Source organism: Leptidea sinapis, chromosome 21, assembly GCF_905404315.1.
Source record: "Leptidea sinapis chromosome 21, ilLepSina1.1, whole genome shotgun sequence".
In the NCBI taxonomy this organism is placed as follows: Eukaryota; Metazoa; Arthropoda; class Insecta; order Lepidoptera; family Pieridae; genus Leptidea; species Leptidea sinapis.
In genome coordinates this window covers 13645497-13663550 of record NC_066285.1, presented here as the reverse complement: position 1 = coordinate 13663550, position 18054 = coordinate 13645497, and the positions used below count along the sequence as shown (strand labels likewise).

The following is an 18054-nucleotide window of genomic DNA, read 5'->3' as shown; positions in this document are numbered from 1 at the left end:
CGTATGGGCCAGGGTGTCATTCCTCATGTGCAACGGCGGCATGGACGGCTGGTTGAAGTTACCAAGAGCAGCTTTCGACAACGACCAGAACTTGCGTGTTCCGGTCGGGTAACTGGAAAGCTGCTCGCCGATTTTAACGACGTGCTTAGACTTCGCAAGGGCGATTTGCCGCTTAAAAAATCTGGAGGCACGGTTATATTTCCTCTTAAGAACTTTGCAGTTCGGATCCTTTGTGCTCAGCGCCGCAACCCAAGTTCGATACGCCTGTTTTTTGCAGTCAGATGCTGCTTTAACTAACGCATCGAACCAGGGCTGTGATCTGCCACCGATCGGTACTTCAGAGCTTGGTATAAAAATATCCATGCCCTGTAGTATCACATCGCCTACTGCAATGGCGCAGGGACTAGGATCGTCCGAAACCCCGCCCCAAAGGTAGGATGCAAAAAAGGAACGCATCCTTTCCCAATCTGCTGACTTGTAGTGCCAAACGCGGCGGGTCGCTGGTGGCCTGCGACGTTGGCGTCGGATAGGCACTACACTCCTGACCAGGCAATGGTCGGACGTTCCGAGAGGGGCGTCGACAGAGACCTAGTAACCATCGGGATGTGTAGTCAGCAGAAGATCCAATAAGGACGGCATGTGGCTATCCACATCCGGGAGCCGCGTCGGCGACTCAACCAATTGGGACAGACCATACGCCAATGCAAAATTATGCACAGATCGCCCTGCGTAGTCTGTGGTACGTGATCCAAGCCATTCGGCATTGTGCCCGTTGAAATCACCCAAGACTACGATTTCAGCGGAGGGGATCTGAGCAAGCACGTCATCAAATGCCGCTTGAACGCAGCCCATGAGGTGATCCGTTTCTGCGTTACCACAATGGGACCTGTAGACACACGCATAGATGCGGACGCGGTCCTCTAAATCTACGCGGAGCCAGAGAGTAGACAGGCCCCTGCCCTCAAAATTGCCGAGACGGTGACAGCAGATATCCTCTCTAACGTACACACATACCCCGGCATGAGGCATGAAATTATGCTCAATTTTGTACCCGGGGTACGTTAAATATGACGTATCGCTAGGTCGAGATATCTGCGTCTCCGTAAGGAAACACAAGGCCGGCTGCGCCGTCTCAAGGTGGTGGTGGACGGCGATTAAATTGGAGTGAATTCCCCTGATATTGCAAAAGTCCACGTTGAGCGTGGAGCGGGGTGCCGTGGTGTTACTGCCTCGTTTGTCCTCGGTCATGCGCGGTTCTGTGCCCACCCCAGAATACGAAGGGCGGCCCGAGCGAGAGTGCTCGGGGAGGGATTCTCCGGCTCTGGTAGAGCCGATACCCTCCTGGGGTAATATCTTTTTACGGACCGCTCTCATAATTTGTGGGGGGGGGGGGGGGGGGTAAGGGATGGCCTCCGGTCCTCGACACTAACCTATGCGAAACATAGCGGCACTAGGCCGCTACTTCACGCCGGTATTCTGTGCGAGTGTGGTAATTAACCCGGACGAGTCTGGCCCGATTGTGCTGACGCCATAAGACGGCAGCGTGACTCTCCCACTTCTAAAAAGCCCTTAGTCGCCTCTTACGACACCCATGGGCCTGGGACTCCCCTATTCTTTTTACGCCCCGGGGAAAGTACAGGGCAATTTTTTTTTAATTTAGTGATATCATTTATGTATAAGGTAAATAATAAGGGGCCTAAGTGTGAGCCTTGTGGTACCCCGGATAGCTGATAAAAATCCCGAGAATGATAAACTAACACTAACCTTAACCACAAGTGGTCGAGAAGCCAAATAAGATGTTAACCATGTCAGTAATTCATCCGATATGCCATAGATGTCCCTAAGTTTCTTTATTAGTAGGAAATGGTCCACTTTATCGAATGCTTTACTGAAGTCGGTATAAATGACGTCAACTTCATGATTATTACTCATTTCATTTATAGTGAAGTTTAACAAGTTTGACATCGTAGATCTTTTTTTTATAAAGCCATGTTGTTTGTCAGATAAAAGGTGCTTAGTTTGCCAAAACAAGTGAGGATATAAAATTGATTCAAAGATCTTTGCAGGAGTTGATAAAATAGTTATCGGTCTATAATTAACAACATCACATTTATTACCTTTTTAAAAAATAGGCACTATTATGCCTTTTTTCCATTCCCTCGGAAATAACCCGTTACTTATTGAGGCGTTATAGATGTAACTTAGTGGATATGACAATTCTTTAGCACAGTACTTATAAAATATTGGAGGAATTTCATCGCATTCTGCACCTTTATTTTTATTGAGTGATTTTAACTTCAGTTCAACGTCATTTACCGCAAAAAATTGCGTGTTTTGATTAGTGTTTGATTTATTTACTGACTCCGTGTTATTTGTATGAAGTGGCTTATTATAAATCGAAGAGAAATAATCCGCAAATAGATTACTAATTTCGAAACCTCCATTGGCTGAATTATGATGTTACTGCATCGTGGATGGAATGGTACTAGTATTGTTACGTTTAGATTTGATATATGTCCAGAAAGATTTAGGGTTGCTTTTAATGTTTTCTTGTATTTTTTCAATATAGCCCGAGTAAGATTTATCTATAATTTTACGTGTTCTTTCTTTTAAAATATTGTATTGTATTTTGTCCATTTCATTATTATATTTTTTATAACGTATTCGATATTTTTCTTTTTCATTCAATACTTGTATAAGTTTAATATTAAACCAAGGAGGGTAATTATTATTTCGTTTGTATTTTTTAGGAATATGTTGTTTAATCAGGTCTTTTAAAATTGTGTTGTATTCGAAAACCATGTCATCGACATCTTGACTTGTACCTAAAATATCTGACCAATTAATTGAAGATAGTGTCTGTTTTATCGCTTCGTAATTACCATTATAAAAATTAAATATCTTGTTTACTGGTTCCCTATTTTCTTTTAAATAACTGTAACGCATAAAGTTCAAAGAGATATTTAAAGGTGGATGATATTTATCGGCACTCGCGATAGGTTCCGAAGATTCACAGAATGTCACGTCCTCCATATTTGATAGTACTAAGTCCAATATTCTGTTTTTGCAATTGATCACAGAGTTAAATTGCATGCTATTACAAAGAGCCATTAAATCTATAAATGAGATGCCTATGGAACTATCAGGAGCCGTAGGTGTTAAAAACTTATTATTATATTCTCTTGTCCAAATAATATTACTCATATTAAAATCCCCCAGTATAAGATGGTTCCCCGAGTCATTAACTATATTTGAGGCGTTTGTCATGAACGATTCAAGTATCACTGTGTTTATTGGAGGTGGTATATAAACAGCACATAGTTTTATGTTTTGAGATCCACCTTTAAAGTTAGAATACTCTAGCTCCACCCACAAATCTTCGACTTTGCTTTCGAATTTTGGAACCCTGTGCGATTTTATAGATTTATGCACGGCGATCAAAACACTTCCACCCTCCTTGTGGCCAAGCAATGGATTGGACTGTCTATCCCTTCTATAGACTTCGTAACGGTTATCAAAAATCTCTCCATCTAATATGTTATTGAGCCTGGTTTCAACCAGCACAATAATTTTGTGTTAAAACATTTTTATTAATATAGTCGAGCTTAGTTCTCATTCCCCTAATATTTTGGTAATATAGCATATTCTCATAGCTAATGAGTTCATTATTAGTTTGTTTAGAATAACTCATAAAAAGAATAAGATGGAACACAAAAAATAGAGAAAAATTAAAATAATTAAAATCTAAATACTATAATATATGAGTTCTATTATAGTTATTGTTGCTTAAATAATTGATGTAGATGTTCAGAGCTCAATATGTTCTTAGCAGGACTTGTCTCCTCTTTTCTAACAAAAATTTTGCCACTTCTTACCCAAACAAACTTATAGCCGTTAGTTTTGGCTAATTTACGTGTTTCAGCATGCAGTGATTTGTTCGCGGGGGTTAAGTGATCATTAACATAAACTGGAACTGAAGAGCCCGTGATTCCAAGGAGTGATAAGGAAAGCTTATTATCCTTGTGCGATTTATTATAGTTTATGATAGCTGCAAGAAAATTATCACGTACTAACTTGTTCGAAAATTGGCAGACTAAATTTCTCGGTCTCTTTGATTCCCGATTAATTTTAGCGACCCTTGTGGTGAATATAATATTCTGCGGTGATGGAAATCTTAAACCGACCACGTTACAAATTTCTTTAATAATTTAATTTGTATCCTCGTTCCGGTGTTCTGGAATTCCAACTACACTGGCCTGCAAAAGTAAGTATCACACTTTTCAAATTAAATTTTTTTCTTAATTATAGAAGGTAGAGATTTAAGATTAAAAACGTTTGTTGCAAATTTTATAGGCTTTAATTCTTAGAAACTAAAATTATACATTAGTAACATTTTTAACTTAAAAAAGATAAAACAATGAAAATAGACATTTGTAGTTTAGTGTAAAAAAATTACATGTTATTTAATTTTTAATAACTGGTATTGCCTCCTCGAGCTCTGATTACAGCTGCGAGCAGGTTTGGCATACTGAACACTAGGTTTCGGAGCCGATGTTGGGGAATATTCTCCCATTCTTCTACCAGGGCCTGCTTTAGTGCCCTGAGGGTAGTAGGTGGTGGTCTGCGATTTCTGACTAGCCTCCCAAGCTCATCCCAGGCGTGTTCAATCGGGTTGAGATCAGGACTTCTTGATGGCCAAGCCATCACGCTGATACCGACCTCCTGAATATACTCTTGTACGATATGAGCCGTGTGTGGCCGGGCATTATCATGCATCAGCATCAATCCATCACCCATATTTGCTTAATACGGCCCTGCATACTCATTGAGAATCTCTTGAGCATATCTTTGCCCAGTGAGGGTGTCATTTTCTATGGCTACTAGCTCTGTGCCACCTTCTGAATATATGCCAGCCCATACATGTACACTGCCTCCACCGTATTGGACTCTTTCTGAGATTTTCTGAGATTCTGTTTCTGAGATTGGCTTGAAGGTATCGCTCACCAGGTCGCCTGTAAACACTTCGCCTTCTATCAGAAGTGTAAAGGGAGAATCGAGACTCATCTGCAAACAAAATTCTTGACCATTCTTCTTCATCCCACTGCATGTGTTCACGGGCGTATCGCAGTCTCGCTACTCGATGCTGTCTGTCGAGTTTTGGGCCACTCGCTGGTCTTCGGGGTTTCAAATTTGCTTCAGCAAGTCTGCTTCTCACTGTACTGTCACTAATGTAGTCCCTCCGGGTCTGAAATAGCTGTTGCTGGACTTCAACTGCATTTTGGTGGCGATTTCTTAACGCAGTGGAAATAATATAACAATCTTCTCGGGCACTGGTACACCTGGGTCTGCCATTACAAGGTCTCCTCAGATGGTGTCCAGTCTCATCGTACCTTCGCTTTACCTTCTGGACCGTTCGTACCGTCACACCCACCATTCTTACAGTGCGACGCATACTGATGCCTAGTTCCAGAAAAGCCATGATCCTAGCAGATTTTTCAACTGAAAGAGGCATGATAAATAAATGTTATGTGCTTTTTAGCATAAATCTTGAAAAAAAAAATTAAAACAGAAAGAAAAATGTGAATGGTAAAATTGTAATTCGGAAACGTCCACTTTGAAAAAGGAATGGTTTTGGTTTTGAAGTTTTTTTTCAGCCAATTCTTAAAAGAATGTTACCGACTATAAAGTTTTTATGTACAAAATTAAATTCTCTTTGGAGTCTTTTTTATTTCGAAAGTATATCTTGTGAACTTAAAACGTTATCCCAATTTTAAAAGTGTGATACTTACTTTTGAAGGCCAGTGTATTTCAACGTTACTTTGCCTAGCAAACTGTTCCATAGAAGAAAGTCTCTGTTGCAAGTCGTTCACTGTCACATTCAGAATTTCTTTTTCTGTATACAAGGCACTGATCTCCTTCGTTTTATTATTGACGACTTCCAATAATTCCTTGTACTGATTATTGAGCAAAGTATTGGAATCTTCTAAAAGTTGGAGTTGCTCCTTTAATGGTTGCAATTCAGAGGCTAGAACTTCGCCAATTATATTTTGTAGTTCCTTTCCGATAGCAGTGACAATTTTGTCTTCGATTTTGCTAATTTTATTAGGTGGGATATGAGTATCCGAAGACGTTGGTGGTATATTTTGCGGCGTTTTAGAGTAAGGCGAACAACTGGGACAAGTCCACTGAGATCTCGGTCGTGAATCACTGCTATATCCGACACATTCCATGTGGTAATGTTTACTACATCTCAAGCATTTCAGTCTTTTTTGCGTAACCAAAATAGATATGGAGCACTTAGGACATTCCTGGGGCATTATAAAAAAAAAGATATCAAACAAAAGAAAAAAAAAACAAAAACTTCGAGATCGAAAGCTTCGAGGTGACTCGATCTCCGGCCCCCGAAGGTTATCTTTGGAGTTGACACCGTTCGACTACGTAGTCGATACGAGCTGGTTTGAAATTTATAGTCGTATGATGCCTTTACAACGTAGTAAACGAGTTGTGCGTCTTCTTTTAACGTGTATTTTAGATTCACCGTCAAAAAATCTCACAAATGTTCACTTAAATTTTTTTTAAATCCGTCCAAATTAATAGATACACACAAAAATTATTTATTCGTATTACTTTAAGGTACTATTTAAAACAAAAACACTAATAATAATGATAAAATATCCACTTTTAACTATTAAACTGAATTAAAAAGACAAGAGCTATCTTCACACGTTTCGTTCACTTCACATATCTTCTATTTTACTACTTCTTCTTTACACTTTCGAGTCAGAACTAGAACTGTCGTAGGCCACGCTAAGTGCGGCTTATATACCCCGGATCTGTTCTATTTTCAAAATGATTCTCCCATTCCATCTTTAAATTCAAATTGTACTAGAAATTTCTTTTAACTATTGTTATCCTGCTTACACATTTTCCATTCTCTTTACTCCGTTCGATTTGATCTTGAACTTACTAGAAATTTCCATTAACTTTACAAAAACCCAAAAAGATCCATACACTGGTAGGTGTATCGAACCCGGGTCTACAGCGTCTAAAGTAAACACTTTTCCGCTGAGCTACGAGTATTGCTGACGGAGCTGTTGAAATGAACAATGTCTTGAAGTTTGACAACTCTCGTCATTTACGTTGCTGCACGATATGAAGTTTGACAACTCTCGTCATATACTTCGAAGCGTTGCTACGCAACACTGCCCCCTCCCAAGACATGATCGTCCCGATCATTGTTGCTTCCGTAGTACTTCAGCCACTAGCCATCCAATCGACATGTACGATTTTCGGGGGACTTCGACGGGTAGGCTGGATCCTGAGAGTTACATCATTTATCCTTGTGATTACTTTGTATGGTCCCTCCCAACTTGATTGGAGCTTCGGAGACTTCCCCTTTCGTCTTACAGGATTGTGTAACCAAATAAGGGTTCCCTCCTCAAAAGTAGGAATATTAGCTCTTCGATCAAAGCGGGTCTTCATCCGTTCACTTGCCTTAAGCCCAGTTGTTCTAATTTCCTCGTAGATGTCAACCATCTTCTTACGTAACTCATCCACATATTCTGTTATACATTTCGGAGTATCCTTCTAAAATTGGCGTACGCAGGAGTCACCGTGTATTGCAGTTCTATGCGACATAAGAAACAGTGGAATGTAATCATACCAGTTATCCTGATGACTATCCACTACTTTTGCCAGATGTCGCTCCAATGTTTGGTAAAACCTCTCCACCATCCCGTCCGACTGTGGACGATATGGCGTAGTTCTGGTCTTATGGATTTCCAAGACCTTGCAAACTTCTTGAAATACTTGCGACCGAAGTTCCGCCCTCCGACTATGCATTGCCAAAGGCACACTGAATCTGCAGAAAACTTCATTCACCAGCTTCGTCGCAATGATGACTGCTTCTTGATTCAGTAGAGCAAATGCTTATGGCCACTTCGTGAAATAATCCATCACCACCATTATCGTAACGGTTTCCAGATTTGGTGACTGCGAACGGTCCGGCCGTATCCAGAGCTACTCTCTCCCATGGAGCCCCAACATTATACAACTTCGTAGCTCCTCTGCTCCGGGTCTGAGGTCCTTTGACAGCTGCACAACTCTTGAATTTACGGCACTAGTCTTCCACATCATCACGGCAATGCCACCAGTAAAATCGTTCTTTAATTTTTATGAGATTTCTTCTTATTCCCAAATGTCCACCTGAAGAACCATCATGATAAGCTCTCAGGATCTCGTTCACCTTCTCCCTGGGAACGACCAGTTACAGATGGCAATCCTTTCATTGCGGGGTTTCCCATTTCCGGTGGACCCGTTATGCATCACCAAACTGTTCCAATGTGCCCAGAGACTTTTGGTAGCCGTACTGTGTCTAGCCACTTCAGACCATTTTCTTTTAAGTGATCCACTTGCTGGCCAATGTAAAAGTAGTTGAAGATCTTTATCATTTTCTTGAGCTTTTCTGATTGCATCGTTGCTCCAGTTCTCGTCGATCGAATCTGTTCTGTTCAGCCGGATCATAAAATTTTCTTTCGACTCTTGACGAATGCAATGTTTGCATTCCGTCGCAGCATCTGCGTTTCCATGACTTTTTCCTCCTCAATGCTCATTTTCAAAGTCATACTCTTGAAGTTGCTCAATCCATCTGGCCACTTGTCCTTCCGGATTCTTGAATTGTAGTAACCACTTCAAGGCGGCATGATCAGTCCTTACGATGAATTTGCGACCCAACAAGTACTTTTGGAAATGTTGTAATGCCTTAACCATGGCCAGTAACTAACTCCCTACGAGTTACACAGTAGTGTCTCTCCGGCTTCGATAAAGATTTAGTAAAGTATGCAATAACAACTTCTTGGTCTCCCCTCTTCTGAGATAGTACTCCACCAATTCCAGTGTTGCTAGCATCAGCATCCACTATAAATCTTCCTTCCGTGTCAAGATATCCGAGGATAGGTGATTCACATAGTCGTTTCTTCACCTCTAAGAAAGCTTGATCGCATTCTTCATCCCAGGAAAAGGCTGTTTTCTCCTCCGTCAGTCGATGTAAGGGCTTAGCAACATCGGAAAACCCTTTCACGAAGCGTCGATAATAAGAGCATAGTCCATGAAATGCTCTCATATGTATCTTTTCTGTCGGCGTCGGCCAGTCCTTGACAGCACTTATCTTGGCAGGATCCGTCGCAACGCCTTGCTCCGAGATAACGTGCCCCAAATAATTCACCTGACGTTGAAAGAAGGAACATTTTTTTGGACAAAACTTCAAGTTGGCACACTGCAGTTTTGCGAAGACTTTTTCGAGCTTCTTAAGATGATCTTCAAAACTTCGTCCCATAATGATTATGATATCCAAGTAGACAAGGCAGGTTTCTCCCAACATACCTGCCAGCACATACTCCATCAACCTTTCAAAAGTAGCTGGGGCGTTGCATAATCCGAAGGGCATTGTTTAGAACTGCCATAACCCTTTTCCGGTTGAAAAAGCCATCTTCTCCTTGTCTTTAGGGTCCAGATGGACTTGCCAGTAGCCACTTTCAAATCCAGAGTAGAGAACCACGTCATGCCACAAAGTGAATCTAGGGTGTCATCAATTCTTGGCAATGGATAACTGTCCTTCTTAGTTACATCATTCAGACGTCGATAGTCCACACAAAATCTAGTTGATCCATCCTTATTCTTCACCAGAACCACTGGAGAACACCATGGACTCGACGACAGTTCTATCACACCATTTTCTTTCATATCCCGAATCATGTCTTCCACTTCTTGTTCGCGTACAAACGGAATACGTCTTGGTCTTTGCCGTATCGGAACAGTGTTTCCTTGTGTCGATCTTGTGTTTCACCAAACCAGTTCTTCCGATGTCCCCGTCGTTCTTCGAGAACATCCCGGCGCAGCGTAGCAGGAAATTTCTCGCTTTTATTAACTGTAGCTTGGTAAGCAGTCGTTACAGCCATCCAGAAGCTCCTGTATGTTCACATCCTGGCTTGCAGCTACGGTCTTCCTCCCTTCTTCACACTTTCTTAACCAAGCTATTTCCTCACAAGCTCCGATCACTGTCCTCTTCCTAACGATTTGCTTGTCTTCATGAGGATTAAACACGGGGACCATTGCAATTTGGGAGTTTCCCAGAACAGTTCTGGCTGGGATCCATGTCGTGTCCGATGTCTCTCTTTCAATTATAGCGCATTTACAAGATCTTTCTCTGTCCTCCCTTGGCAGGACTACCGTGACTAAGGTCTGCAATTTAGGATTTAAGGTAGTGTCTCTCAAGCAGAGCACTTTTCCAAAATTTCCGCCTTTTATTGGAATTTCTTCACCTACATGCTTCAATACACCGTGTTTGATGTCAATGGTACACTGATGATTTCGAAGAAAATCCAACCCGATGATGCAGTCATCTGTTATATCCGCGATTACCACTTTTTGCCAGTACAACGTATCCCTGATTTTTATGGCCACGATCTTCTTTCCCTGGACTGGTATGCGCTGACCGGTAGCTGTTGTGAATGTTAAGCTTAAATTTTCTCGCATATGTCGTCTTCCGATGCTCACTAGTCTTCTTTGGCTAACGACTGTACGTGAGGCTCCCGTATTCCAGCCGAAGGCATATTTGCGTTCACTTTTTCTGAACTTGCACTTGGCCGATCTGCCGCTGTTCCTCTTGTGGGCGGCGGTACCTTCAACGCGTCACACCGCACCGAACACGTAATCTCTTCTATCTTCTTCTTCTTGGAACACTTCCACTTTTTACTACTTCTTCTTTACAATTTCGAGTCAGAACTAGAACTGCCGTAGGCCACGCTTAGTGCGGCTTATATACCCCCGGATCTGTTCTATTTTCAAAATGATTCTCCCATTCCATCTTTAAATTTAAATTGTACTAGAAATTTCTTTTAACTATTGTTACTCTGTTCGATTCGATCTTGAACTTACTACAAATTTCCATTAACTTTACAAAACCCAAAAAAATCCATACATTGGTAGGTGTATCGAACCCGGGTCTACAGCGTCTAAGATAAAGACTTTTCCGCTGAGCTACGAGTATTGCTGACGGAGCTGTTGAGATTAACAATGTCATGAAGTTTGACAACTCTCGTCATATACTTCGAAGCGTTGCTACGCAACCATATGAATCCTCTCTAAAGGATTCTGAAACAGTTAGCTTACTGTTAACATTAATAAAGCCAGTCCTAGTAACCATAATATCATCCAAAGGAATACGTAACTATGAAAACGGATGATATAAGTAAGTAAGTAGTAAGAATGTTGTAGGTACTGAATTTCATTTCAACACTCGTTTGGATGATGTAATGGTTATTAGGACATTGGATGTTTTAATGTTGGCAATAAGCTGTTTTAGAATCTTTAATCGAGAATTTAAAGCACGGGTGTAGATAAACTATAATAACATCATACACGTAAACAAAAATATTCATAAAAACAATTAATGGGCCAAATTTTGTCAAATTTTTATGGGACCAAATGGCAAACATTCCGCACCAAACTAAAGAAGACTCACGAAAATCGCATCATTAATCTCAGCGTAATCGTACATAAAAACACACATACATAAAAAAATACCTCCTCCTTTTCTAAGTCGGTTAGAAAGTATATAATGTATCTAGGCGTGTTACATTTACCAATCTCAATGAGTTGCTATTAATTCTTCAATTCAGTTTATTTGGGCAGATCCATTACTTAAGAGTGGTGGCTAGAAGCAATCTCATTGAATGACCGACCTCACCTCCCCCTCGCCCCCCCCCCCCAGCGATCCACCGATCGGTAAATATGCGTGTTAAATATGTATGCGCTGTTAGATGCTCGTAAGTGTATTGGATTCTGCCGTCTTTTTCATTCTGACAAGTAGTTTACACAAGTATAAATAATGTTTGTTATCTGGGCCCGAGTATTGCGACTCAGATTGAATTAATATTAGTTACAGGAGCGTTTATCGCTTCGTTTGGTCGTTCAATAAGTGTCAATCTTTGAAACGGAAATAAAATATTTTCATATTTTTTTCTGACTTTTGAGATCCTCATCTCATAACAGTTTCAGAATTCTAAAAAATAAAAAATCAGCTTTGTCAAAACTTTTAACTGCGTCGGCTCTTCATGAATTCTCAGATAGATAAGATTTACTTTTGCGAGGCATTTCACGCGGTCAAATGTAACACACCAGAAATGACAGCAATACTTAAAGGCTAGCAACGCTCCTGTAATCCCTCTGGTATAGCAAGGGAATGTGGGTGGCGGTGATCACTTAACACACGTGACCTGTACGTACATTTGTCGAAATATTAGGTTTTTTTCTATATTTTTTCCAGAATAACTATTTTTTTGTCTATTTGTTCTGCTATCTTCGAAACAGCTGTACCTACCGACTTCGATGGGACTGGGGTTACCAGGTTTTTTTTACAGTAAGGGACGAGACGAGCAGGACGTTCAGCTGATGGTAATTAGTGCCGCTCAGGATTCTTTTACAATCCAAAGAGTCTGAGCGTAAGATGTTAAGTCTCATTTGCCCAATAATGTCACTAGCTATGGCGCCCTTCAGACCAAAACACAGTAATGCTTATACAGGTTATGATGATTCTTAATTTATTTTGAATAAGTATTTGCCTAAATATTAATTAAACGAGTTCGTAAATATATAATTTTTATGATCACCAGTTTGGCTATAGTGGCGAAATTATAAAAGTAAATTTAAATTTAGACATTTATGGTATCAACTATCAGTAGTATGAGGCTGACCTGTAGGTACATAACTTGGTAAATATCGTAACAAGTTTTCATTGCAGTCAAAGTGTTTATTCTTAGTGTAACTAGCGCTTCAAATCCTTCTCGAAATTCGACACGACCTTAACCTCAACAGTGGTTACGTTAAACAACAAACCATGCAATTATTGGCAATATGTGATACAATATAATATTATATTATATACGATATACAAATAGTCAACAATTTAAGGCATGTCCATACATACAATCCATGTCACAAGCTACTCCAAGTTTTTATCTGCTTCGAATACAATTGTTCAAGTAAATCACGCAGGCGAAAGCGTCGGTAGCTACATATTATGTAACTAGCTGACCCGGCAAACGTTGTTGCCATATAAAGTATAATTCACGCGATAGTTTTATAAGTAATAAAATATTGCCTATATTATAGCCTATACATCATTTTGTTCTATTGTCAATAGTTTTTGCAGCGCACGCAAAAATAGGTTTTCGATTTTACACCTTGTGTTACAAAATAGCAATTTTATTACGGATCCCTTATTTTGAAAAAAAAAACATAGCCTATAGCATTCCTCGATAAATGGACTACCCATCACTGAAAGAATCATTCAAATCGGACCAGTAGTACCAGAGATTAGCGCGTTCAAACAAACAAACAAACACTGCAGCTTTATAATATTTATTATGTAATTACTTATAGTGTGGAACCTGATATTGACCGATTCATAAATCAACGTTATTATGTATTAGCAAAATCATTAAAACACAAGTTCAACCCTAACTTTATCACCTAAGTGAGATTATTAAACTTATGCGCGACTACAGAAACTTGGAATGCACTTCGCATTGACTAGACTTTTCCATTAGTGGCAATTATCAGGCACGTCTGTGTAGTCTAAGCTTTTACCGCTCAGAAGGACTCCATCCAGAGAACCAAAACCTGTTAGAGATTATGTCATTCTCGCCGGTTTTCAGTTCCCATGTACGTTTACGAAACATTGTCCCGGATAATGCGCTGACTGGGGGACACCCGTGACGTACGGTCTGGAAAAATTTAATAAAAATGTATTTATTAATTCTTACTTATGGTTACTTACTCATAATTTCGAATTAAGTGTAGTACATCTCCGACTCACACTACGCTCGCGGCTGAGTGGCGAACATGTACATGAATAAACCGTATCCGCTCGCACACATTAATGCAATGCTTCAGCTCAGTAACCCAAAAATTTCCAATGTTACTATTGCCCTTCGTTACTATTGTCACCGGTCTACCCTACACCTTTATGTAGTGATAATGTGTAGTTTATTGGTGTTATTATAACTGGTTATTATAGTGTTGTCGCAGGCTATCACCTACTTGTACAATTGTTAACAGACAGAATGGGTACAGTAGTTATTAAGCCGTTTCAAAGCCTACCTTCCGGATTCGTGTTTCAATTTGTTTGCCTTAAAAAGTTATAACAGAGATTTGTCGTCATTTGTTGGGTTTGTTAATAATTAAACCTGTGGAGTTTCCTTAAATATAGAAATATAATTCAAATTCAAATATGTCTATGTCTATATCAAAGAAACACCCATTCGAAATAATATGCCTCAGACCTGAGAAGAACGGACGTATGAAACTCAGCGGGCTTTTTTCCCATAATCTACTTACACTATAATATGTAGTATCATACGATAATTTTTTATTAAGTAGCCTGAGGGCGAGCGCTCCGTTCCTAGTCTGTGGTATCACTAAGAAAATTGTTTCTGTTATGGTAGTAACCTTTACCACAAAACGGATTATTACCAATACTTTTGAATCCGGTAACACATTTGTTTTGTACATTTTCTGCGATCAAATTGTAAAAGCATATACATCGTCATCCTCATCAGCCAAAAGACGTCCACTGCTGGACAAAGGCCTCCACCAAAGATCGTCACGACGATCGATCCTGCGCTGCCCTCATCCAATGTATTTCGGCGATCCTGACCAGATTGTCGGTCCATCTTGACTTCGTTTCCCAGTACGTGGTCACTATTCGAGCTATACTATACCTGCCATCTGTCCGTCGAACTATGTGCCCTGCCCACTGCCACTTCAGTTTCGCCATCATTTGGGCTATGTCGGACACTTTGGTTCTCCTATGGATCTTCTTATTTCTGATCTCGCAGGGAAACTCCGAGCAAAGCCCTCTCCATTGCCCTCTGAGCGACCATGAACTTTCTCATAAGGCCCATAGTTAGCGACCACGTCTGCGTACCGTAAGTCATCACTGGCAACACACACTGGTTGAAAACCTTCATCTACAGACTGTGGTATTTGGGACTAGAATATTTTACGGAGCATCTCGAACGCTGCCCATATGAATTTGATTCGATGAGTGACCTCTTTCGCGAAATTGGACCTACCAAACTGGATTGTCAACAATTTCGAGACTACAGTTCCTAATGGTTAGGAGAGTAGGTGCATCATGGAAATTTGACATGATCGTCGTCTTATCCATGTTCATTTTAAGACCTACTCTTTAGGAAGCTGTATTGAAGCCATCGAGCGTATGGCTTAAGTCTTCCACAGTCTCAGCCATCGAAGGTGAGTGATATATTCGCCGTTGATGTTGAGGCCCAGTGCATTCCAGTCCTTCTCGACTCCCTCAAAAGTTTGGGCTTAGATGAAACGACCCTGGCGTTACAGGTATTCAGCTTCGTCAGTTGACTCAATAGACAAATCTCGTGCGAATAATTTGGAGCCTTTCTTACGATCTATGGCCGCCTTCACATAATCTGTATTATAGAATGACTTGGAGACCTGTCTATTTAGCTGCCGATACTGCGAAGCATCGTCCGGGGTACGAAGGGTAATTGGCATCTTATATCCATCAATTTGAGAGTGGAATCTGAGATTTTTCCGGTACTTTTTGAACAGTTAACTTTAAAGAACTTAGACACAGCCGTTTGAACATTTGCCACAAACCTGTTATTATATTCATCCACGTCTACACAGTCACCGAGGCATTCCAAGCGGTTTTGTAATTCAAGTTGAAACTTTTCGGGGTTTTGGATATGCATGGGTGCGGGTCGGAGCGTAAACTTCACCGGTTGAGATCGCTCCAGTTTTGGATTGATATTCAATGTGCCTCTTACTGCGCGGTGATCACTATCAGTTTTCACTGAGTTGATCACAGAGACATCATTGAATATATTATTATGTCTTTTGGTCGATATAATAAACTCAATCTCATTTTTGGTGGCACCATCGGCACTGATTCAAGTCTATTTGCGTTGTTCTGGCTTCATTAAACAGGAGTTCATCATACAGAGATCCTCCTTATCAATGAAGTCAGCCAGCATCTGGCCTCAGGTGTTCCAATGTCCATTGCGAAATTGCCCCACTTTCTACTCATCACCGTTACGTTTGCCCAGTTTTGCGTGGAAGTCTCCCATGACAACGTTGAAGTGGGTCTTAGGAGTGTGAATGGCTGTTGAGGTTTCCTCATACATGGTTTCCACCTCCTCGTCTGAGTGTGTCGAGGTCGGAGCGTAGAAATAAATGTAAAAAAAAATTACCTTCAAAGAATACCGTTCAGTAATTCTGAGTATTAGGTACGCTACCCTAGTCGACACGCTTCCCACCTCACTGACGTTGTTAACGAGAGTTAATATTATGTTTGTCGCAGTTTCTGCTGTGCTTATCAACATATAGTACATTACCAAGAATATAATATTGAGATGTAACAGTCCAAAAGTTTATTTCTTTAAACTTTTGTCTTAATGATTCTTTAGGGCCTAGGTTATAAGTAGCGTGAATAGCCCTCTTCTGCAGGACAAAGATAGTGTTAATATCGGCTGCACTGCCCTATAACAATAAACCATAAAACATAATATATGTACTGTGAAAATAACTAAAGTTATCTAGTCGCGCCGTATCTATGTCAGTTAATTTTCATTTTTTAACCGCGCTGCAGAACTGAGTCTATTTGCTAATACATTTAGTTTTATGACTATTTAAGAATACGTTATTGGTTCTAAATCAGTACACAATGTCAGATAGAGCATTGTTTACTTCATCATGATATAAAACTTGATTTCATTTCACTTTGAATATTAGTGAGGTGTCATCCACAAATAAAACCTTGCGTTTTTTTTATACAAGGTAAGGTAGATTATTTATGTAGATTAGGAAGAGGAATGTTCCAAGAATAGTGTAACAAAGAGTTTTTTTTCTTGAAGGACTGGACCTATCCATCATCTGGCTGCGTGTAGACTGCGATGACCATCCGCGAATCTACGTTTGCCTGTATAGGTCCCATAGCGGTAACGCAGAGACTGACCGGCTCCTCGAACACACAACCTAATGGCTACAGATTCCGTGTTGGAGCAGATCCCTACTGCAAAGATCGTGTTTCTTGGCGATTTTAACGCCCACCACGCCGAATGGCTAGGCTCACGTACCACCGATCATGCAGGGAGATCTGTTCACGACTTTGCCTTAGCATATGGTCTGACGCAACCGGTTATTGCGCCAACGCGAATCCCTGATGTGCAAGATCATACACCTTCACTGTTGGACCTTCTGTTGACCTCACATCCGGACGGCTACCTAGTTTCCGTTGACCCTCCTCTGGGATCGTCGGACCACTGCCTGATCCGGATCACCGTGCCGATCACGCGCCTAACACGACCTCGATCCTTAGGCTGTCGCCGCGTGTGGCATTATAGGTCAGCAGAGTGGGACGAGATGCGGTGCTTTTTTGCATCCTACCCGTGGAGGCAGATATGTTTTTCGCTGGGAGATCCAGATGCCGCTGCTGACACTGTTGCTAATGTGGTACTGCAAGGTATGGAACTCTTCATTCCATCCTCCTCTGTGCCTATCGGTGGCAGCTCCCAACCATGGTTTGACCGCTCCTGCAAAATGGCCTCTCGCTGAAAGCAGGAGTGCTATCAGGCTTGGGTCAATGCGGTGGTATCTAAGGATGTAAATTCCAGCGAACTTAAAAAACACTTCAATCATGCCTCCAGGTCCTTCAAAAGAGTTATTGCTGACGCGAAGTCGAAGCACATTGGCAGAATTGGCGAGAGACTTGCACGCCTTCCCTCGGGAACTCGTGCGTTCTGTTCGCTCGCCAAGGCTGTCCAAGGAATCTTCTGCCAGCCAGCCATTCCGCCACTGCACAGGGATGATGACTCACTGGCCCATGACGCGAAAGAGAAAGCTGATCACCTGGGCTCCTTCTTCGCGTCCAACTCGACTCTGGATGACCAAGGTGCACCACCACCGCATATTCCGCGGTGCGAGTCATACATGCCGGAGGTAAAAATCAGGCATGGT

The 18054-nt window shown here is 41.1% G+C and overlaps 1 protein-coding gene across 1 annotated transcript in view; it reads right to left on the bottom strand.

Annotated features, from left to right (window-relative positions):
- LOC126970732 (transposable element Tc1 transposase) overlaps positions 1-18054 on the bottom strand; it is a 165823-nt gene that overhangs the window by 29893 nt on the left and 117876 nt on the right. Inside the window, exon 2 of the mRNA XM_050816824.1 lies at positions 4488-4719. Within this exon, the coding sequence (XP_050672781.1) occupies positions 4488-4719 (232 nt within the window). The remainder of the gene's footprint in view (positions 1-4487; positions 4720-18054) is intronic.